Source organism: Salarias fasciatus, chromosome 16, assembly GCF_902148845.1.
Source record: "Salarias fasciatus chromosome 16, fSalaFa1.1, whole genome shotgun sequence".
In the NCBI taxonomy this organism is placed as follows: domain Eukaryota; kingdom Metazoa; phylum Chordata; class Actinopteri; order Blenniiformes; family Blenniidae; genus Salarias; species Salarias fasciatus.
The window spans coordinates 21,355,580-21,380,212 of NC_043760.1; the positions used below are offsets into that span (position 1 = coordinate 21,355,580).

Here is a 24,633-nt window from a genome sequence, read left to right on the forward strand (position 1 = left end):
AAAAGTTTAAAAATTCAAATAGTTGTTTGTTTTATTTTTCACTTTTGTTATATCTTAAACTGTTATTATTTTGAACTTAAGCATCGTGGCTGTGCTGCCGTTTTTAGAAGTAAAAGTCATTTTTCAAAAATGATCTGTCATTGCATTATTTGAAATTCTATGTGTCAAAAGTATCAGTGTGAGTACTCCGTATCGGTGAGTACTGAAGATGGAGTACTCGTACTCGGTATCGGTCTGAAAAAAGTGGTATCAAACATCCCTGATCAAGAGCAGTCCCCCGGGCCTCTGCTGACCAGTGTATCGATTCTTCAATGAAGCTTTTTATGATTCAGCACTGCAGCACATTTCAAAGTGGTCACTGAATCAATCAATGCAGGGCAACTATGCAGTGTTCATATTCCTCCTCAGAAAGAGTTGCTGGCTACAGCGGCACGGCGTGACGGATGACACTGCTGAGGGAGTCTGACAAGAAGATCCTCACTTCTTGTCTCTACAGGAGAAGTGCAGGCTCTACTACGCAAATATCAGAGCTGATACGAAAACAAGCAGATGGACAAGATTGTTCCGGACTCATTGTGGCCATTGTTAAAGAGTAATTCACGGCTCTGCTTAGTAAATGTAATCAGTTAGCAGAGGATAAAGTGTGTTAAAAAAAAATCCAGACCAGGTGGTTTCAATGCTGCTGTGAGCGCTCATCAGACATGACATACTGGCAGTGACACTAAACACAGCTAATTACTGCTAATGAGAGCTTGGACTAATGTTTGTACCAGCTGGGAACGTTGACTCTACCTACATCCAACTCCAGTTATCTTCTCGTCTGCCAAAGGTTTCAAAAAAGAGACAACAAAGTGGAAAGTGGAACACTGTCAAAGAAATGAAGACAGAAATGAAAACATTAGATCTGCAGTGGCAGAGAGAAAGTAGGTGAAGCCAGTGACAATGTCACAAGTGGTTGGTTGACAAAACACCACAGGTAAAAGGAACAATTTTTGTTTGAGAATTCAAATGCTGAGCCAACCCTTACTACAGTGTGACCTTTTGTGTTTGTTTTCCTGGGAACCTATTAAAAATGTAATTAAAAAGGCAGTCTAGCAGGGCTCCCTGTGGTGAATGCACAATTACCAGCTTCAGAAAAAGTTTAAGCCAGGTACTCCAGGCGACAGTCATAGGCAGGTTCAAAATGAAAACGTGATGAGATAAGGGTGTTACAGCATTTCGCTCTTTTGCATCCAGTCTTATTATGCATCTCCAGAAAGAAGTGTGTGAGCCGAGCCGAGCGGGGAGGCATCATGCAAAGGCACACACTGGTATACTCTTCTCACTGGGTGCCCCGCTTCCGCCTGATTCAGCAGTCTAAGCTGGTTTATTTTCACCGTGGTGCCTGACTGTCCTGCGAGGCGAACCTGCAAATTGCAGAGGAAGGGGATGATAAGGTGAGAAGCTCCATTATGATGTGGCTGGTTTTTCTTGCCATAGCATAACAAGTCTGTATGAAATGAGCACAAAGGCCTCCGTGGCTGCTTTATGCACACTGAAAGGTAGACCAAGTACCCCTCCTTTAGTTTTAAGGTGAAACTGCTAGAATCGAGGCTTACATGGTGCCCCTTGGAAACGCTCCATGATTCCACAACCATCCACCATCAAATGGATTTCTGGAGCCACAAATAAGTGTTAGAGGGAGTAAAGCAAACTTACAGTGACACCAGCCCAGGTGGCAGCACCAGTGCAGCTTGAAGCACTTCGCGTGGCTGTGCGTCGCGCAGATGGAGAGCCCGTCGCAAGGCAGGAAGTCTGGTCTCCCCGCGCAGCTCTTGGCCAGAGCCTGCGCCTCGTCCAACTTCTCACTCTTCGGACACTTATGTGCTCCCGAGGCGGCCATGCCAACATTTCCCGGATCCGACACGCACGCAGCCTCAACTGCAACATAAACGCAGAGGGAGGAAGGGAGGTGGGGGGTCTATGGTCCACGCAGGCAGCGCGCGGGGGGAGCCTCGCCACTGGGAGACACGAACCCCAAAAACGACGGGGTCTCCTTTTCCGGCGCGCGGCTCGGTCACTTCCCAAACAAAGGGCGGACACATATCCGGGGGTCGGGGAAAGAAAAAAGTACGACGGCGTCAATTAACGGGCGAAGGGAGGGCTGTGCAGGAAGGCTGAAGTGCTCTCCGTGTCGTGATCCGCACGTCTCTCCATCCTCCCCTCCGCGTCGGGAAGCTCCTCTCTCTGCCCACGGTGACGCGCGTGCGGAACAACGGCGCGCATCTGAACTTCATCACACGACGGGAGGAGTCCGCAAACACAAAGCCAGCTGTTCTGCTCACTTCAAACAGCACGCAGGCTTTCATCAGGCTGTGCGAAGGAGAAAAAAAAACTTCAAAAGAATATATTCTGAATGCGAAATGAAGTACATTCTTCAATCCATCTATTGATTTTAAAAGTAGTTATCCATCCCGGATGCTTGCCACTCATGCAGTAGTTAGTTTTGATTGTTTGACATTATATACCATGGAAAATCTGCAATTTGTTCCATAAAATATTTCAGAGAGCGTGCTTTCAGCAAAAAATACATTATTATGCATTATCCAGCTGCTCATGTGAAGTCTTCAGCCACTAGGGGGCAGCGCGAACATCTGCTCAGAGCTGCATGGAGCTTCACTGGAGAAAGACACACACACACACACACACACACACACACACACACACACACACACACACACACACACACACACACACACACACGTTTGTACAGCAATGTTGTGAGGACATTCATTGACATAATGCATTTCCTAGCCCCTTACCCTAACTCTAACCATCAAAAATTAATGCCTAACTCTAACCTATGCCCTAAACCTAACCTAAAACTAATTGTAACCCTAAACCAAAAATCAAGTCTTAACCCTCAAAAAGGCCAAAAAAGGTCTGTCAAATAGTGAGGACCGGCAAAAATGTCCTCACTTTCCAAAAATTGTCCTCACTTGTAAGGTTAAAAACCCATTGTCCTCACAAAAGGTCCTCACAACATATAGCTGTACAAGCACACACACACACACACACACACACACACACAGTTTTGTATTTCTATCCTTGTGAGGACACTCATTGACATAATGCATTTACTAGCCCCTAACCCCAACCCAAACCACAACAATGCATAACCCTAAAGAAATGTTTTTGCACTTTTACGTTTTTCAGTAACAACAACATGGCCAAGAAAACACTGTTTCTCCTCATGGGAATCGAAAAAATGTCCCCACAAGATACATTGTGCCAGGTTTTCCTATCCTTGTGGAGACATTTGGTCCCCACAAGCATAGAAAAATGCACGCACGCACGCACGCACGCACGCACGCACGCACACACACACACACACACGCACACACACACACACACACACACACACACACACACACACACACACACACACACACACTGTTACCTGAATAAAGAGTCCAAACATTTGCTGACACAAAAAGTACAGCATAAATCGCAGGTGACATTAATATAATTTTATTAAAGTATCACAATGAATTGTACATACAGTGAAAATAATCAAATGTCTTTTTATCAAAGATTTGTGAGGACAAATAACAAGCAATGTAAGACATTCAAGCTTTTTTGGCATTTTAGCATGATTTACTGATGATACTATCAAGGTTTTGATAATGCTGATTAGATTGTCTTTTCTTAAATCAGATACAAAAAAAAAATCATACAAGTTTTACAGACAAAGGATTGGGATCATTTTGGCTTGATTATACAATCGTTTAAATGTGCCAAATACACTGGCTCAGTACACAGTCTCTGACAACATCACCCACCACCGGAAGAGATATGAAATCAATAGACGGCATCATTGGGTTAAAAAGTGCAACTTTATTGGCTGGTCCATTACTTGTACTGATGCATCTGATCAGATGTGAGGACCGATGTATGGAAGCTGACTTCAGAGGCGGCTGTTGATTTTCTTCATGACTTCTTTCCACTTCTGGATCGGTGGGCTCCCATTGGCCACCAGCTTCCTGAGCAGGTTGCACGGCTGCAGGGACGGCACATCGGGGTGGGCCTGGTGGTAATGCTCCAGCCTCTCCAACACCTTGGGAAGCCCAACCATGTGGGCGTAGAACATGGGGCCTCCACGGTGCCGGGGCCAGCTGTACCCAAACACGTAGATGACGTCGATGTCTTCAGGCCCAGCGGCAATTCCGTCCTCCAGGATGCGGAAGCCCTCATTGATCATGGAATAGAGGCAGCGCTCCAGCACTTCCTGGTGGTCTATACGGCGTGCCACCAGGCCATGCCGGGCTCGGTAGTCCTTTAGGAAGTTGTGCACCCACGGGTCAGGTTTACCAACCCGACTGCCAGGCGTGTTGTACTGATACCAGCCCTGGCCTGTTTTCTGACCAAACCGTCCCTGCTCACAGATCAGGTCTGCCACAGGGCTGTACCGACGGCCTTGCTGAACTCTAGCCGTTTGCCCCGTGGTTGGATCAGGCACTGCCAGCCCTTTCCCCTTCCTGACTCTCCAGCCTATGTCAAGCCCAGAGAGGTCAGACATTCTGAACACACCCATGGCAAAGCCAAACTCCTCCAGTGCTTGGTCTACCAGCTCAGGAGTGGCTCCCTCTTCCAGCAGAAAGAGAGCCTGTTCCACGTAGTGCTCCAGCATGCGGTTCCCCACAAAACCCTGGCAGTTTCCAACTGCCACGCTGACTTTCCCGATTTTCTTTCCCACTGCCATCGCGGTGGCCAAAGCTTCGGAAGAAGACCGCGGCCCATACACCACCTCCAGTAGCTTCATTACATGGGCAGGCGCAAAGAAATGCATCCCAACTACCAGCTCTGGGTTGCGGACTTGGGACGCCAAGTGGTCAATATTTAGACCGGATGTGTTTGTGCAGAGCAGAGCGCCAGGTTTGCAAATAGCCGACAGTTGTTGAAAGACCTTCTCCTTCAGAGCCATGTCCTCAAACACAGCTTCGATGACCAGGTCGGCATTTGCTACAGACTGAATATCACGGCTGTAAGTGATCTTGTTGAGCACAGGAGTCACCCCTCGTCTTTTGGCCCCCCGCTCCAACATGCCCGATATTGCCTGCTTTGCTGCCATCAGTTGCTTCTCGTGATTTTCCACAGCAATCACAGGAAACCCTGCCTGGGCCAGAGTCACAGCTATGCCTCTTCCCATGGTGCCAAGACCTGGAAGGACCAAATCACAAAGTGAAAACAGAGAAAAATACCTCAGAAATGCAAGTACTACCAAAATGATCACATAAAAGCTTTTTTTTTTTTTTTACAGTACTAGACTATGAATAGCATTTCAGTTATTTATTTTTTTGAAAGCTTGAAATTTTAATTTCAAGACTGTCATACATCCAACCCTCCCTGCAGGGCAGAGAGAATTCATCCATTAATACTGAAAGTGAGGGTTTAGTTTCCATAGGCAACGTGAATTTAGATGTTACGCAGATAGCTTGATGACTCATTGTGTTTGTGCTAATTGAAAGCTGAGGAGAAAGAGAAATTAAAAGCCCACAGCTCTTACCAATGACAGCTGTTTTGTGCACGGGCCGGGGCTTGCTTGTGTCCCAGCGGGCTCCACTGGGCATGCTCCACCTGCCAATAGCTCTCTGGGCAAAGAAGCAGTACTGCAGAGCGCGGGCCTGGCCTGAGGTGAAGAGGGTGGCCATCAGCTCTCTCTCCTTCTCCATGCCCTGAGCATAGGGCAGGGTGGCCGCTGCACGCACCGCCTGGACACAGGCAACCGGCGCTATCGCTCCACGTGCACGCTGACGCACATGCTGCATTGTTCTCTCAAAGAGCTCATCCAAATCAGGAGAGTGTGGACACGAATGCATGCTTATCCGGCGTGCATCCAGCGGTTTCCCTGAGGGGAAAAAGTAAAACAGAAGTGATCACAGTTCAATGACAGTTATTCAACTTTAGTAACTTTTCCTGAAAGATTAAAGGAAATAAACTTTTGCTCTGATGTTACACGTCTGTCGGAATCTGCATATATAAATATATATATACACATTTATATATATATATATATATATATATATATATATATATATATATATATATATATATATATATATATATATATATATTGAAGTTGTATTTTTGATCGCGGGCAACGTCAGAGAAGTGGAGAGTCCAGCCCTTCTCGAGAGGTTGGGTTCCAGAGCCCAGGCTATGTGTGGAGTTGAGCCCGACTATATCTAGCTGGTACCTCTCAACTTCCCTCACAAGCTCGGGCTCCTTCCCCCCAATGAGGTGACATTCCATGTCTCTTGGGCTAGTCTCTGTGTCCGGGGATCGGGTCGCCGGGCACCCTGCCATCGGCTCCCACCCAATCCATACTGCACCCGGCCCCTACGGTTCCCTCGGTGGGTGGTGAGCCCACCGGAGGTCAGGCCCACTGCTGTTCGGCCCGTAAGCCAAAACAACAGGTGACTTACTGTTGTTTTGGCTTACTGGCCGAACAGCAGTGTAGAGTACTCAGCCTTCTTGGAGTCCCTGGGAGGGGTGCTGGACAGTGCTCTGACGGGGGACTCCATTGTTCTACTGGGGGACTTCAACGCTCACGTGGGCAGCGACAGTGAGACCTGGAAGGGGGTGATTGGATCGCACGGCCTCCCTGATCTGAACCCGAGTGGTGTTTTGTTATTGGACTTCTGTACTAGTCACAGTTTGTCCATAACGAACACCATGTTCGAGCACAGGGGTGTTCATAAGTGCACTTGGCACCAGGACACCCTAGATCGGAGGTTGATGATCGACTTTGTAGTCGTGTCATCTGATCTCCGTCTGCGTGTCTTGGACACTCGGGTGAAGAGAGGAGCAGAGCTATCGACCGATCACCACCTGGTGGTAAGTTGGATTTGCTGGCGGAGGAGGAAACTGGACAGACTTGGCAGACCCAAACGTGTTGTGAGGGTCTGCTAGGAATGTCAGGTGGAACCCTCTGTCAGCATGGTTTTAAACTCCCACCTCCGGGATTGCTTCTCTCATGTACCGAGGGAGGCTGGGGACATTGAGTCCGAGTGGACCATGTTCTCCACCTCCATTGTCGAAGCAGCTGCCCGGAGCTGTGTTCGTAAGGTCTCCGGTGCCTGTCGTGGCAGCAACCCCCGAACCCGGTGGTGGACACCGGAAGTAAGGGCTGCCGTCAAGCTGAAGAAGGAGTCCTATCGAGCCTTGTTGGCTTGTGGGACTCCAGAAGCAGCTCACAGGTACCGGCAGGCCAAGCAAACTGCAGCCCGAGTGGTTGTGGAGGTGAAAACTCGGGTCTGGAAGGAGTTCGGGGAGGCCATGGAGAAGGACTATCGGTCGGCCTCAAAGAAATTCTGGCAAACTGTCCGGCGCCTCAGGAAGGGAAAGCAGGTCTCCGCCAACACTGTTTACAGTGGAGTTGGGGAGCTGCTGACCTCAACTGGGGATATTGTTCGACGGTGGAAGGAATACTTCGAGGACCTCCTCAATCCCGTTGCCACGTCTTCCGTAGAGGAAGCAGAGGCTGAGGTCCCAGAGGTGGACTCGTCCATCACCCAAGCTGAAGTCACAGAGGTGGTTGGTAAGCTCCTCGGTGGCAAGGCACCGGGGGTGGACGAGATTCGCCCTGAGTATCTTAAGTCTCTGGATGTGCAGGGATTGTCTTGGTTGACACGTCTCTGCAACATCGTGTGGCAGTCAGGGACAGTGCCCCTGGATTGGCAGACCGGGGTGGTGGTCGCCCTGTTTAAAAAGGGGGACCAGAGGGTGTGCTCCAACTATAGGGGGATCACACTCGCAGCCTCCCCGGGAAAGTCTATGCCAGGGTACTGGAGAGGAGGATTCGACCGATCGCCGAACCTCGGATTCAGGAGGAACAATGCAGTTTTCGTCCTGGCCGTGGAACACTGGACCAGCACTATACCCTCCATAGGGTGCTCGAGGGCTCGTGGGAGTCCACATGTGTTTTGTGGATTTGGAGAAGGGATTCGACTGCGTCCCTTGTGGTGTCTTGTGGGGGGTGCTCTGGGAATACAGAGTCCGGGGCCCCTTGTTTAACGGCCGTCCGGTCTCTGTATGACCGGAGTAGGAGTCTGGTCCGCATTGCCGGCAGTCTTCATGGACAGAATTTCTAGGTGCAGCCAGGGGCTGGAGGGGGTCCGGTTCGGGGACCACAGAATTTCATCTCTGCTTTTTGCAGATGATGTTGTCCTGTTGGCTTCATCGAACCCGGACCGACAGCATGCACTGGGGCGGTTCGTAGCCGAGCGTGAAGCGACAGGGATGAGGATCAGCACCTCCAAATCTGAGGCCATGGTCCTCGACCAGAAGAAGGTGGCTTACCCTCTCCAGGTCGGTGGAGAGATCCTAGCCCAGGTGGAGAAGTTTAAGTATCTTGGGGTCTTGTTCACGAGTGGGAGGAAAGGTGGAGCGTGAGATTGACAGGCGGATCGGTGCAGCAGCTGCAGTGATGCAGTCGTATCGGTCCGTTGTGGTGAAGAAGGAGCTGAGCCGAAAGGCGAAGCTCTCGATTTACCGGTCAATCTATGTTCCCACCCTCACCTATGGTCATGTGCTTTGGGTCACAACTGAAAGGACAAGATCCCGGATACGAGCGGCCGAAATGAGTTTCCTCCATAGGGTGGCTGGGCGCTCCCTTAGAGATAGGGTGAGGAGCTCAGTCACCAGGGAGGAACTCGGAGTAGAGCCGCTACTCCTCCACATCGAGAGGAACCAGCTGAGGTGGCTCGGGCATCTCGTTAGGATGCCCCCTGCACGCCTCCCTAGGGAGGTGTTCCGGGCATGTCCCACTGGGAGGAGACCCCGGGGAAGACCTAGGACACGTTGGAGAGACTATGTCTCTCGGCTGGCCTGGGAACGCCTTGGGATCCCTCCCAGAAGAGCTGGAGGAAGTGTCTGGGGACAGGGAAGTCTGGGCATCCCTGCTGAGACTGCTGCCCCCGCGACCCGGCCCTGGATAAGCGGTAGAAAATGGATGGCTGCACGGATGGATCTATTTTTCTTTGGCACCACTTTTTTTTCCAACTTTTTTAGAATCTGTCAACCAGCACTCAGCAAGTCAGCAGATAATTGGTTTTTCAGGCACACTCATCCACTCAATCAGTTCGCTACTCCAATAGCTTCTGCAAGCAGAGTGGAGTGATTTGACGGACCATTTCCAGATAGACGGAAAGATCCTACCAGAGTGCCGTCACATTTCACCTTGCACAGATCTAAAGAAAAATGAAAAGCAACAATTTGGTTCTGAGCAAAATAGTTGGTAAATTTCTGGCCTGGAGAGCAAAGTGTGTGTGTGTGTTTGTGTGTGTAACAGAGCAATCTGCCAGGTAAAGCTACATGAGAAGATTTAATATTAAGTCTAACTTTCTACCACCAGGCTTGTTGTCAGCTGTGATTTAAGTCTGGGAAAAATGAGAGTGAGGAAGATGGCCACTCAGCTAAAACCTTGTTAAAAGCATCTTAATTCCCATTCCTACCTCCTGTGACACGATTACACGAGACAGTAGTCAGAATCCTTCACAGCCCCACTGAATTACACTCAGCTGTGGGTCTGGGCCAAAAACTGGGTCACCATGGCAAAGCTTAAAGGGACAGCAGCCACATCTGATTAATACTATTCACTTAGTTTGGTAACAACTATTCTCTTTAATACAGTAAATCAAGGTCCAAAAAAAAACTGTAAAGGTTTATTGCAGGCCCATGAAATGCATATTGTGTCTACAATGAAAAAAGAGAGGTGTTGTGTGGCAGTGCAATGTGATTCTGTTGTAATTTAGCAGAGTATTATTGCAGCGGTTAATCTGTAAATGGTTGAGCTCTGGATTTGTTGCGAAGGGGAATCCTGGCTGTCCTGACAGATGTAGCAGGCAGATGTTGTAACCATTGGAAAAAAAGAAGTTAATCTCACCACCAGCAAGAGACGCACAAGCGCATGTGTGTGTGTGTGTGTGTGTGTGTGTGTGTGTGTGTGTGTGTGTGTGTGTGTGTGTGTGTGTGTGTGTGTGTGTGTGTGTGTGTCCACACGTGCATCAAATTAAGCACCAAAAATATTTTTGGACAAAATATGTACACACAGTGGCAGAAAATTTGCAAACATGCCAGGTTTAATTTACTCTGCGGGTCCCGTCAGCCGGTCCACCCTGAAGTCAGAAACCCTTCACATTCTGTTAGTATATTTAGACTGATAACTCTTTACTAACAACACTCACTATCTCACCCACTCAAAGTCATCTTGGCTGTGTAGTGTGGAGAAAAAAAATGATGGGAAAAGCATAAGACTGCAGTAATCTTTTGATTGTAAAATCTTGCTTTATGTGCAGTTCTATAAACTTAACGGTTGACATTTTGCACAGGTGCGCTTTAAAGTTTTCGCTCGAGGCGCAAAGCAGAGCACTAACAGGATTCCTGAAATCTGTACGGACTTCACAAAATTAGCTGTCATTGCCAAGAACGTAAGCAACAAACAGCCGTAGACGACGTCTCTGCAAAAGTCACTGGCAGCTCACAATATAGTCCAGAACCAACATTCATTTCATGCTGAAGAATCAAACACTCTGCAGAGGCAGTGCTGAGTAAAATACACCTTCTCTTCATTCCAACACTGAAACCAAACACCAGAGTGGGTGGCATGGTATTAGTCAACAATACCAGAGGGGATATCACACTTCTGAATGTGGAAATGAATAAAAGGAATAGTACATTTTGATAAAACTGCCTCTTTGATTTCCTGCTGAGAATTTGATGAGAAGACTGCTGCTACTCTCACGCCTGTCTGTTTAAAATGAGACTACTATCTGCTCAAAGAAGCCAGCACGTTCTCCCCGAATGTAATGCAACCTAGTCTAAAATGAAGAAGAAGAAAAATATTTTTAAAAGTCTCCTGATGATATCGTTTCCTACAGAAGAAAACCAGTGAAAGCATGCCAACTGTTTTTCCAGAATCAAAATAAATTGCTCCAATTTTTTTTCATTTGAGTTGAAGGTATTTGTGATATCTGCCAGTATTATCACTATCTTACAAATCTAAGAGAGGTTTTCCTGTAGGGACGTGACACACTTTGGCGACTCATTCAGTGGGTAAATTAGTCCTATTCATGTGTTTGGGGCAATCTTCAGCCTCCCAAATGTCTACCGAGGGCTCAATATTAATATTCTACGAAAGTTTGGAGAGAACCGTGTGTTTCCTTTCAGTGAGAAACTTGTGTGTGCTTTTTTACAAAAAATCTCACCTACAACACTCAAGGCAAACTTCACCGCAACATCCGTGACGTTGCGATCGGTAACCTGATCCACCATCCCAAGCTGCAGCGCCTCAGCAGCAGTCACATGGCGTCCTGTGGAGGAAAAGTCTGATCTTTATTTCAATGTAAGATTTTCTGAAACACAACGTTCCACACTTCCAAATAAAATGTCTTAATTCAAATGATTAGATGATGAAACTCACAAATTCTTCTGTTTTGACATGAAAATACACACAATACAACCAAATCAAGTTGTTCTTTTTTGTATTTTTTTTGTATTTTTTTTTTTATGCTGAGGATGACAGTGGAGGATGAATTTCTGACTCCAGCTTTGAATCACTCATGATTTTGATAAAGCTCTGATGGTTAAACTCAACTAACTCAACTAACACTGACCCCTGCTGGCAACTAGGGAAAACCGCAAGTTCCTTCAAGCTTTTATGCAACTGTGAGCCATAACATTATGACCACCTGTGTTTCCCTCTGACCCATAAAGGCAGGGACTCCAGTAGAGCTTTGAATTACCGGCTGTGATATGTGGCACTAAGATGTTAACAACAGAAGATTAGTTATGAGGTGAGGCCTTCATGCATCGCACAGCTTCTTCCTTAAAGCGATACTTCAACATTTTGGCAAATTGGCCTATTTCGCGTAATTCCTTCATCATTTCGAACAGCATACTTACTTTTTTTTTTTTTTTTTGAGGGCGAGCTATTGTTTATTCAGAGGTGAGTCAGGGAAGGTTTTCGGGACGGACACAATGGAAGTGGATGGTATTTCTGTTCCCCCTCGTCAAACTCATCAAATACAAAATCCAACAACCCCCAAAACACTCTGGTGGACACGTTATAATCCGCTGTGAAATATTAATGCAAAATTACGAGACTGAGTTGTCTATGCGAAGATTGCTCAGACGGAACTACTTACTAAACATGGCGTCTGGGCGAAGTGATTCCAATAGAAAAAGTAGTTCCCAGTATTTGCTTCAGTGTCGTAATGCTACAATATTATTTGTTGGTGTTCCACAGCGTAGGGAATGTGCGGATTATAGCGTGTCCACCAAAGTGTTTGGGGGTTGTTGGATTTTGTATTTGATGAGTTTGACGAGGGGGAACAAAAATACCATCCACTTCCATTGTGTCCGTCCCAAAAACCTTCCCCGACTCACCTCTGAATAAACAACAGCTCGCCCTCACAAAAAAAGTAAGTATGCTGTTCGAAATGACTAAGGAATTGTGCTAAATGGGCCAATTTGCCAAAATGTTGAAGTATTGCTTTAACATCCCACACATGCTTGATTGGTGGGAGAGTTGATCAATTTGGAGGTCAAATCAACAATAAAACCTGCTGTTGTGTGCATCTGATCATCATTCCTGGATCTTTTATGCTTTTATGCATTATTTTGCTGAGAGAGAGCACTGCCAGAAACAAGCTGGCAAAAGACAGAGTAATTAGTCTTAATTCACATGGATTGCAGGAATCAAGATTACCCAGCAGAACATTTCCTTGAGCATCACTTGTTTAATTCAAGTCAGGGATGCACACTCATACGGCCAGAAGAAACATGATTCATTCACTCCGTGGTCCAGTTCATATACTGACATACCCCCTGTTGCTCTCTGTCCTCTCTGTTTCTCTCCTGTCTCCTCATCCCAACCAGAACAGCAGAAAGTTGTCACTTCTGAGCCTGATTCTGGAAAGCTTTCTTCCTTTTCCTGTCCACCGTGGCTTCTGCAGCTATGCAGCTTCACACACACAAACCAGCAGTGAGTTCATACATCTAATGATGCTTCTGGTCACATCTTCAGTGATGCTCCTGGATTCATCATGTGTTTTGGGTCTTTCAACATCACACGCCCTCCTCCAGGCGACCCAGCCGGGGGTGATCAGGCCCCAGCTTGTGACCAGATGGCTACCTAACTACTTTGCCCCCCATGGTTCCCCTCTTCTTAACCACAGCCATGGTTTTGCGGAGGGCAACTTCTTTCCACAATGCCCAGAATGCCGAAGGCTTTGGACAGAGATCTGGCAGTAAAGCCCCTGCATCCCACCTCAATAGGGAGGCATCTTGCTCTCCATCCTGCCTGCTGGCAGCTGCTTACCAGACCCTCGTATTTGGCGAGCTTTCTTTCAACGGCCTCGTCTAGACGATCTTCCCAAGGTCAGCTCCAGGATAATGATCTGTTTTGTAGACTCAGAGAAGAGGACGATGTTCGGCCTCAGGATGGTGCTCACAATGTGACTTGGGAACTTCAGTTGTTTCTACAGGTCTACCAACATCTGCCAGTCATTTTCAGCGGTCAGAACACCTGTCGAAGTTCTTGTCTTGATCACCTTCTTTTCTCCAGCATTTACAAAGGTCATGATCTTCTTGACAAGCTGGGAGTGTCGAGCTCTCTCTACTCCATCCCCAATGGCCTCTGCAATGCTTTTGAGGACCTGGTCATGGCTCCACCTGTAGCGGCCGTCCCCCAGTGCTTGCGCACAACTGCTCAGAATGTGTTCTAGTGATCCACTCTTGGAGCAAATTGCACATGATGGACTTTCCGCCAAGCCCCAAGTGTGCAAATTGGAGTGGCTAGGGAGAACATCGTACACAGCCTGGATAAGGAACTTGATCCTCTGGGGCTTCGCTCTCCACAGCTTCACCCAGGTCACTCACCTCTGGTTTGCACTCTCCCATCTGAACCACGCACCTTGCTTGCTTGTTTGATAACATCTTGCCTAAGCTCTTAGCTGGCTTCTCAGTGATGGGCGGGATTGCTACTCTCGCGATGTTAAAGCAGAACTTGTCATCCACTCTCCTTCTGAGCATCATTGACCTTGATTTAAGGTTTAAAGCACATGCGCCACGAGGTTCTGGAGACCTTGTGAGATCCACCTACAGCCTGGAACTGACTGTGTGGTCACCGTAAGATCATCCATATACCCTCGGATGGGAGGTTAGCGTTGAGCTGACATAGGCTACGTTCACACTGCAGAGCTTAATGCTCAATTCGGATTTTTTTGTGAAATCCGATTTTTTTGCGAGTTCGTTCACATTTACAATAAAATGCGACTTGTATGTGATCTCCCGTCTGAACGGAATACCACCCAAAAGTGTCCCGCATGCGCAGAAGAGGACAGAACGACGTCACGCAGCAGCGCGCTTCAGTGTTTGCGGAACCCACAAACAACATACAGAATCTGTAGCTTTTCAAGAGTCAATGAGTTATTTAAGAACTGACCAAACACGTATTCTTACAATTGAATAGTGAGCAATCATTTAAGTGCTGCGCTTCTAATCAGCCGCGCAGAGCTGTTCTGTGTGTGTGTGTGTGTGTGTGAGAGAGAGAGAGAGAGGGAGCGAGAGAGAGGGAGAGAGATAGGGAGAGAGGGAGAGCGCGCGTGTGGATATTTTTATTATTATACCTCCCAGTTGTCCTGGTGCTGCAGAATGTAGCGAATGAGAAGGAAGAGAGCCAAGTTTTTGGCCATGGCGTTTTGTGGGGCAGTGGCAGCAACAGAGAAACGCAGCCAGGAGTGGTGGGACAGTGATGAGAGGCTTTAATGATACGGAGTTCAATAATAATTTTCGGATGACAAGAACTCCTTAATGTGCGTCTGCGAGCGCCTTTTTTTAAACACTCACGGTAAGACACACGTCTTCGGTGCCCCATATCGTGACGTGCAGGTCGGATAAATGCGACCGGGCCGTTCAGACTGAAGTCGCATGGCAAAAGATCCGATACGTATCGGATTTAGGACCACATATCCAAGTGGCCTGGGTCGCATTTGAAAAAATCGGATCTGTGTCGTTCAGACTGTCAGGAAAAGATCCGATACAGGTCGCATAGGGGCAAAAAAAATCGGATTTGGGTCACTTCAGCCTGCAGTGTGAACGTAGCCTTAGACTTAGGGCCCCGCGTTTAGCAGATTTCACCAGCATATTCATGGCCAGAGAGAACAAAATGACAGAGATGGTGCATCCTGTTATGATGCCAAGAACCACCTTGTGCCAGCTGGATGGAATCACTCCTGCTGAGACTCTTATTTTGAAGAAGTTGTAATAATCAGTAACAAGATCTTGCACTCGGCACAGAACATGATGTTTTTCCAAAGTGAGCTCAATAAACTTGTGGGGCATCGATCCATATACATTTGCCAGATCCAGCCACAGCGCTGCCAGGTTGCGTTTGTTTACCCTGGCCTCCCTGATGAGTTGTGTCACCACACCTGTATGTTCCATGCAGCCCGCTATTCCGGGGACTCCACTTTTCTGGACTGATGTGTCGAGAAATCTGTTTTTCGCAAATTGTTGTGTATTCTGATACTTTTCTATCAGATTCAGCAATAGTTTTTGCAGCAAGTTTTATACAATAACATTTGTATAAAACAACTCTAAGCCAGACAGTGTAAAGTTGGGTTGTTTTCACCTGTGGTAATGAGGTCCAGGGCAGCTGGGACCCCGATGAGCCTTGGCAGACGCTGGCTTCCCCCTGCAGCTGGCAGCAGACCCAGAGTCACCTCAGGAAGACCCAGTCGGGTCTGACGGGACACAAAGTCAGAATATTTGGTGTATGGAAGGTACTGAACAGCGCTGTCTTCCATGATAAGCAATGGGCCACAGCAAACCTTGGACAAGCTACGTATGATACTGTCTTGTTATATGCAGAAAGGTACAAATGATTAACAGATTACACAAAATATAAGGATATCATATCCTATTTGTTATCATGTGGAAAGCATTGCTACTTTGGCAGGATTTAATCACTCTCTAATGTGAAATAAAGTTGTCAAATACTGATGCAGCTTGACACTGGCATCTCCGAGACACTGACAGAGAGAGACAGGGAGATCTCAACCGTGAACTAACTTTAGAGTGTGCGATTCGATAATGACAGCCAAGTGCAATCTCAAGGCCACCGCCTAAAGCGCTCCCCTCTATGGCTGCCACCACCGGTTTGGCCGCAACCTCGATGGAATGGATCATCGGTATAAGTGGAGGCCCGGACATCGGTCCACTGAACTCTCTGATGTCGGCTCCTGTTGAAGAAAAAATCAAATTGACACTGATTGGAAGGCTGCAACAGCAAGGCAGAAATGACATCTAGAGAAATGCAGTGCTTCAGGATGAGAGTTTTGAGGAGACATTACACGAAATCCTTAAAGTCTCAATCATCAATCACTTCAATACAGTTTATGACAATTATGTTCTTTTTCCACTCCTGTGCAGTGATAATGTTTCAGAATATTTAACAAAATAAGGAAAATTTATTAACCCTGTTGGTAACACAATAAAAAAAAATCCATACCTCCACAAAATATTCCATTCTGGCCACAGATGACGACACACTTCACCTCGGGCTCCCTCAGTGCTCTCTGCACCGAGTCGACAATGCCTTGCCTCACTGCAGCACTGGAACAAGAAACAGTCGTTGAACCTTTTTTTAAGTTTTAACTGTTAAAAACTGAAAAAGGTGCATGTGTGCATTATTTTAGAAGCCTGTATACATCATATATAAATTATGCAGGAGTAAAAAAGGGGCACTGATGGCTTCAATAGAGTGCAAAAAGAATAAATATGTGTATAAAGCAGTGCTGTGGCAGAGTTATTATAGTGCCCAGTGTGCCTGTTTGAGTTTCCACTGTGTGAGCTGGTGTGAGTGTGTGTAACTATGTGAAATGTCAACAGAGGGTTCCAGAGATCATTGATTCAAGATGAACATAAGTAAAAGATTGATAGGATTTTGGCACACCTCGCAGGCTTCAAATTTCTGAATGATTGTCGCTGCAGACTTTAGCACCTGATAAAAGGCGCACTAATGGACTCTAAAGCGGAAGTTTAAGGAGTGAGAGCTTTATTTGGGAGCACCAGTAAGCTTCAGGGATGTGAAGGGCTGGGGGATTCCTTTTTCCCCAACATTATTTTTTTCCTTTTATCAATCAATAAAAATTCAAAACAGAACAGAAAAAATAACCTAATTATGGGTGAAACCCATTTTTGGGGGGAATCCATTCATATCACTGTGAATAACTATGCTCTAAAGTAACAAAATCACTACTTTTAACATAACAGAAAGGGCAATACCATACTCTTTTTAATTATCAACAACACATTTTATCAAACAAAAACGTTCGTTTGTAGCAGGCCAACAGCATTTTATCAGTAATGATTAGTTACTTTTTCATTCCTCTTCCGCTCACATTACAGCTTTATTTTGCAACAGTGCACACAACAGCAATACTCAGCAAAAGGTCAAACAAGGACAACAAACAAAAAAAGACAGTAAAATGTGAGGCTAAGTAACAAATCTGACACATTCGCTGTCACAATTTTGTTGTCTTAACACACTTACTGTGAGATATACTTATTCATTCATTCCTGTATACAGGTTCTCTTGTCAAAGTTATTTTGAGAAGTGAACTAATTACAATAAAACAGGAGTTCCCTCCAGCTGTAACCAGGATTAGTGAAGTGGCCACAGGTTTTTCGGTTATATTTGTTTGTCTTAGTGAAGCAATCAGGAGTGAGTAAAGTAGTGAATTACTTTGTTTTTATACTTTCTCAGTCATTGTTTGTGTCATTCTTGATGCATGGCGACTTGGTGTTAGAGAGGTAACAACAGTGAACGTAATAGTGGAAAATTTAAGATGTTCAAAATAATTTCAAAATATGAGTTTAAAGGCTTTTACTTTAAAAATATAGGGAATTCTATAGTTCTTGCTTAATTTCTTTCCTGTTCAGTTGTGGTTTTACTTTATCTATCTCATTGTCATCATTACAAACACAATTAGCTTTACTCAATACACTCAATTCTAAAACAATGTGCTTCATTAGAAATCATCTATATTTTTCCTCTCATCCCCTGTTACTCGAAACTGTAAATAGGTCATGTGTTTCCATTACTGCTGTCCAAATTGACTTTGCGCGTTTTAAAACATCCTGGGCATTTTAGGAGCTACAATGGTGTGTGTCTGCAGTAGGATTTAGCTACAAGCTTGCTTCTTTACCAGTAATTCCTCCACTCGTACACAAAAATGTTTACAATGAAGATCTGCACCAATGCAAATGATAAGGCATTATACTGATAGCCTGCATGTAGTTTTAAAGTTATATTAGGTTTAATTTTACTTAAGTGAAACAATTAAAACTGTGATTCTTTTTCAATTCTCATATCTGTTGTTTTCTTTTGACCAATGTTACAACACTGACAAGTTACTTTGTCTCCACCTACTGACAAGATTTGTCATTTTATCCTCCCTCACGACAACAATCGAGTCACTTTCTCACAAACTCGTCTGTATATTTCAGTTGCGCATAGAAAATACCTGTTGCACATCTGGAGCCGCTGTGAACAAAGTGCATGTGTTATTGCAGTAAAAGCCTGATCCAGATGAGAACAGCTGGCAGAGGAGAGGCTCTGCAGCCGTGTTTACTTCAGCTCACCTCAGTGCGTTAACAGGAGGATTTTGAAGGGTTATCAAGCCGACAGACCCCGAAACACGAGCAAACGCAGCCATGGCGCAGCAGGATTACTGGATTGTGTCTCAGTAGTTTGGTGTGAGTGCAGAGTGAACTTTGAAACTGAAGTTGAAGCAAGTCACAACACATCGATACGCTGCCTTGGTTGCCAGATCTGGCTGATAGATTTCAGCCTGTGGAAAGCAGCCAAAAATCATATCCTCTCTAAAAACCAATGCTGAACTCAAAACATTGGATTATTATTAACACGTCACAGGGACACAGTGTTGCAAAACGCTCCACAAAATAACCAATGAAAGTCAAATAGGAATGTGCTGCCCACAAAGAGTGTAATCATTAATTCCCTGACACATCACAAAAAAAGAAAAAAAATACAATAACAATATGTAATGTGGCTGCTCATAATGTTTGTTTGATCTTCACACAGGTAAGGAGAACATTTCAGATATATTTTTACAACCGAATTTCACTCCTTGATTGTTACAATTTCAACAAACAATAGGTTTTTCTTTAACATTATCAGATAATCAAGATTCAATTCTCAAACTTTTCAAACTCAATGCAGATGAGTCTTTTTCTCCTGACATTTAAAATATTGCTTGAATTGCCATAAGAGCCTCAAAATAAGCTTGACTATGAATATAATATGTGATTTCAATTGTCTCATTTGTCCCGTTAATTTTTTACTTTTTTTTTAAATTTCTGCTGATATCCTTTGCCATACCGTATACTTCATTGTTTTGTTAGAGTCGTCGAATGTTTTCTTTACTAGTGTTCATTGTTCTTTAACAAAGGTTTTTCTTTTGACACAATAGTGGTTCAGAGTAACATGTCAGTAATTAAAAACTGCTGAACTGATATAGATGTTCAGTAAATTCTCTTTCATGTCTAAATAATCTAACTTTATTTTCCGAATGGGGGAGATTATAGAACAGTTTGTTGAAACGTGGAAGTTTTTTTTGGCCCAACACCACAAATATGGCGGAAACTTGTCCAATCTGGCAACACCGGGATCGCTGGTTGCTTTGTTGAAGCACTGCTGCCCCCTACTGGTCTGGAGCGGACTTTTAAAAAAAATATTTCTCCATCCAGATCTTTCCCATTTTGTTCACTTTTATATTATTCTTATATTAAAACATGAAATATATTGTTTTTTAATTAATTCATATATCAATCTTGAAGTGAAACATCGCGATATTTCGCTTTTGTTGACACGAGGGATGTGACGTCACTGCAGCGGGTGACCGTGGTTTTTTTTGTTTTTTTTGTTTTGTTTTGTTTTTTTTATCTCAACCGCTCCTCCTCTCCGCTTGACAGCTGCTTCAGGGAGGAGAAGCGAAGCGCCGCTGCGCCGGCTGTAAACCCAGCAATATGCGCTCTCTCGTCGGGTTGGCCGCTGTCGTCGCCGCCGCCAGCTTGTACCTGTACCTGCTGTCCCTGTACCTGCCCGCGGGGCCGCGGAGGCGTCCTCCCGCGGGGACCGGGGCCGAGGCCGGACATGTGGAGCTGGAGGAGCCGGGGGACGCTTCAGAGGAACCCAGCAGGTGAGCGACAGCAGCGGCGAGCCTCCGTGGTTTAGCATATTCCTGCAACATTTATACTTAACGATTGTTTGTATGTTTGCATAGTTTGATCGCTTATCCGATAATAAATCTTTGATCTTGCTCCCTGTATTCAGTAAATGCTAAGTACATTACTGACTCTCAGGAGGGAATACATGTTCATTGCAATGCATGTTATGTTCTTTCCTGTTTGTCTTTTTACTTCTTTTTTGAAAGTTTGGTTGTTGTTTTTTCCCCACAGGTTACATTTTTTCCCCTGTGCTATATTTTGTGTTTTTGTAAGTGTAGTTGAAACAGAACAGGTCTCTCAGCAGACTGTTTTGCAGTAAGGCCTGGGCCAGTCCAAAAGATCTATTTAAATCCTTGTCCTGAAAGTACAGTTTGTTACAACTTGGATTTCAACCTATTCATCTGTTTAATATTCTAAATTCTTGTCTACCCACATTGTTTAGTATTACAGAAAACTGGGATCAGTGAGGAGTGATCCAACCTGAAGTTATACAAAGTCCGGCATGCAGCTACACGTCATTTTCCCAGTGGCTGACAATGAAAACTAAACATGTCAATCATCTTTACTGTCTCTTCAGTTCTGGATGCTGTTCATTGTATCATTTGTGTAGAATTTGACCAGTGTGGGTCTGGTTGTATGAACAGGTTAAAGTTCCCTTCAGACTTGGAGGAGCTGCGAGAACTGGCCGACCTCTTACAGTTCTACAAGACGGAGCACACGGAATACGTCCTGCTCCTCTTCTGCAGTGCATATCTCTACAAGCAGTCGTTTGCCATCCCTGGATCCTCCTTCCTGGTAAAGAGCCACAGTAAAAAAAAAAAAAAAAAAAAAAATGTTATCTGTGCTTATGCTTGATAACAAGCCAGTTCTCACTTATGGTTGACGTCTTGAATTATGACTGTGTTAATCAGTGTGATTTTTATGCATGACAATTAGTCACAGGCAAAATGCAGGTATTTCAGAGTAAAAAACATGACACATGGATCAAAATTTGCCAAAACAGTGTCATGGGGGATTAGGCTCACGTGCAACGTCAAGAGGAATTTAAACGAAGACGCTTGGCACGCTTGTGGTCTGTGGCTTGTTTCTGTTAAGCACATGAACATACTCAGTTGATGCAGGAAGTCAGATTTGTATTTGCGTTTCTCTTCCTCTTTCATAATGCTCATACTTGCCAGTCGTATTTATTACAACTCGGCGTACAGCATGAAGCAAACACCCAAACCACACTTTTCACGTAGGTTAATGTGGCTTTCACTTCACATCCAAGATCAGCGTGACCACCATGTCGCACAGATTACCGGCGCTGCAGCGTGTCGGAGCCGATCGTCACTCGGATAACCAGGATGTGCAATAATGCAGGGATCTGTTCTCCCACTTTTCCTTTTCACGTTGCAGAATATTCTGGCAGGAGCTATATTTGGACCATATCAAGGGCTGTTTCTTGCGTGTGTGCTCACGACTGTGGGCTCCACCATGTGCTTCCTCCTGTCCCAGGCTTTTGGAAAACGTTATATTGTGAACCTCTTCCCCGATAAAGTCTCCATGCTGCAGAGAAAGGTATGTGTGTGTCGTCGCGTGAAGAGGAACTAACTCAAGGTGACAAATATGTGTCTTCCACTTGTCCTTCAAAGCCAGAAACATTCACAGTGACCAAGGTTTAAAAAAAACTGCACTGAATTAATATTACTCACAAGAACAAACCTTTTATTTTTCAAGACCTCGCTCTCTACAACTGTAGTTTTCACAGGCAGAATGTCTTCTTGAGTCATGTGCACTAATAGATTCTGATTCATCAGGCTATTTTTGTCCCAAATGTGTGGGACCTTGATTGATGTGAGCAATGAAAGACAACCGGTGTTTAAAACTCGGCTCCACTGCGGAGCATGTGGAAGGAGATGGAACAAACATTTCTCCCTCTGTTGTTGTTTTCCTCCAGCTGGAATTTTATCTTTTTAAACCGGACTGTCAAACTAAGCTAGATGAGTTAGTTGACTGGAATATTTATCAAAAAAAAAAAAAATTGCGTCCTGTTCCTGCACATAAACTCTCTGAACGCAGCAGGAAGCAGTCTGTCACTCAAAAAGCTAGAAAAGGGGTTAAAGCCATCACCAGTTTTCCACCATCTTTAACTTAAGTCTTCCTGGGCAATAATGGCTTCAGTTGTTGGTCTGTTGTAGCTCGGCGTGTTCCCACAGTTAGAAGATTCTCACCGTGTTTCCCGCTGATCTCTTGCAGGTGGAGGAGAACCAGGACTGCCTGTTCTTTTTTTTGCTCTTCCTCAGATTCTTTCCCATGACTCCCAACTGGTTTCTCAACATGTCTGCACCGATTGTCAACATCCCCATTACCTTCTTCTTCTGCTCCGTCTTGATTGGTAAGCTCTGGGTTTTTTTTTTCCAGCATCACTTATATGTTGTGCCCCTTTATCTTCCTACGTGACTCAGAATCAGCGTGACTATCAGTGGTTATCGCTGCTGTAAACAGACTTCAGACCTTGAGCGGATCCGCAGCAGTTGGAGGGAACAGCCTGGTGCTGTGATGGCAGACGGTGGACCTTCCCACTGCTGCTGCTGCTGCACCTCGCAAAGCAAAAGAATGTAAACTCGACGATGGCGACGCCTTACTCCCTGAAAAATGCAGGGCACATCCTCTGGGTGCTGCCAGCGCTACAAGTCAAGTATACTTTTAATAAATCCTCGCGCTAAATGCAGCGCAGTCATTTCAAAGAAAAACCCGACTTTTATCACTGTTTTGTTGCGTCACCAATCTTTAGCGCTTCCTCTTGCTTTGAGAAGTTTATTTTCAGAGCCCGCACTTAGTGTTTTTGATCATATCTAACTAGATCTTATGAGTTAAAGTGCAGCCAGTGCAAGGTGGTTTCTATTGAATTTACTGTGAAGTAACGGAACACACCGTCCCAGAGAGTCCCTCTCGCTCCTGCGAATTCGCTCTTCACACCAAGCCTGACCGCTGCGCTCTCTGCCCTGCCAGGCCTCCTGCCCTACAACTTCATCTGCGTCCAGACGGGCGTCATGCTGTCCGAGGTGTCGTCGCTGGACGACCTGTTCTCCTGGGAGCGGCTCCTGCAGCTGCTGGCCATCGCCTGCGTGGCGCTGCTGCCCGGAACGCTCATCCGACGCTTCAGCCAGAAGCGGCTCAAACTGGACGTCCTGCCGCAGAACGGCCTCATCGACGACAAGAAGGCCCAGTGATTTCATCCGGGGAGCGTGTTCCCGTTATCGACCCCCCGCTGCCTTCTGCCCACAACAACGAATGCACTTCAGCTGGTGACTGTTGAGGTTTCCTTACTTTTCTGAAGCCATCAGGAGACGGAACGGGATCGAATGTAGTTTTACCAAAAGTACGAACGCAGCACTTCCATGTGTGAATGTACAGTTATTTTGAAGAGGAGGAGGGCTGTATAGGAAAACTAGCTTAAAGCGCCGGCGTCCAAAGTGCCTGCTCTGCCGTATTTTAAAACATCTACCTCCAACCTGGGCGTTTGTAAAAGTTTGTGTAAATGGGAAAGACTCTTTCGTGTTTGTAGAGATTTCGATTTTTTTTTTTTTTTTGTCAGACAATCAGCCCAGAGAAGGTTTTACTTGTTTTTTCACCAGACATTTTTGTCCATTTTAAAGGTTGTGACTTTGGCTTGTGTAAAGTCAGTGTGTTATAGGAAATAACCAGCTTGTTGTGGCTAATTGTTCAGGCCTGTTTGTGTCAAAGTATTCAGCTGGATTGTTTTTTTTGAAGAAGCGATTGTGTATTTTATCGGGGCTACACTTCTACCAAAATCTTATTTTAGGCCTCTTTTTTTATATTTTCTATGTGTTTTGAACAGAACCTGGGAGTGTTATGTTCTCACGGTTTCTCTTTTAGGACAGAGAAATAAAACTCCGCAGAGATTGTACTGAAGCATGCACAAAAAATGATCAATCCGTAAGAATCCCAGTGCACACTAGAAAATACCCCAAACCATTCAGAATCCGACCAAATGAGCTGTTTGGTACGGTGGATTCTGAACGGCGTCCGTTTCACTTGTGACTGTGTGTGAATGTGCTGGAACTTTGCCACCACGGCTGTGTCATAAGGTTGCAAATTACGCAGCAGATTTAACCGAGAAGTGTGAAGACTTTGAAATAATAAAACAAGCTGTTTTTGTTATAGTTTTTTTTTTTTCCCCAAATATTCTTTATTGCTCAGATCCAGGTTGCTCAGCAATACAGTTCACTCACAACTCAAAACAAAAGCATGGCTGTTACCAGAGAGACGCGGATCCACAAGATGGATTAAAAAAAAAAAAAAAAAAGAAACACAGATCGTGTGTCTGTCCGG

The 24,633-nt window shown here is 45.3% G+C and overlaps 2 protein-coding genes across 2 annotated transcripts; one reads left to right on the forward strand and one right to left on the reverse strand.

Annotated features, from left to right (window-relative positions):
- Positions 1 to 3,511: 3,511 nt before the first annotated feature.
- Positions 3,512 to 18,857, reverse strand: LOC115403810 (peroxisomal bifunctional enzyme-like). The gene is made up of 7 exons (XM_030112818.1): positions 18,688 to 18,857; positions 16,553 to 16,656; positions 16,114 to 16,283; positions 15,674 to 15,785; positions 11,247 to 11,351; positions 5,546 to 5,887; positions 3,512 to 5,199 (listed from the first exon to the last, which is right to left on the reverse strand). The coding sequence occupies exons 1-7, from the start codon at positions 18,759 to 18,761 to the stop codon at positions 3,947 to 3,949; spliced, it is 2,160 nt and encodes a 719-aa protein (XP_029968678.1). The 5' UTR covers positions 18,762 to 18,857; the 3' UTR covers positions 3,512 to 3,946.
- Positions 18,858 to 20,094: 1,237 nt separating this feature from the next.
- Positions 20,095 to 24,633, forward strand: tmem41aa (transmembrane protein 41aa). The gene is made up of 5 exons (XM_030111137.1): positions 20,095 to 20,267; positions 20,940 to 21,090; positions 21,694 to 21,855; positions 22,534 to 22,672; positions 23,290 to 24,633. Exons 1-5 carry the CDS (start codon positions 20,095 to 20,097, stop codon positions 23,508 to 23,510), a joined length of 846 nt encoding a protein of 281 aa, XP_029966997.1. The 3' UTR covers positions 23,511 to 24,633.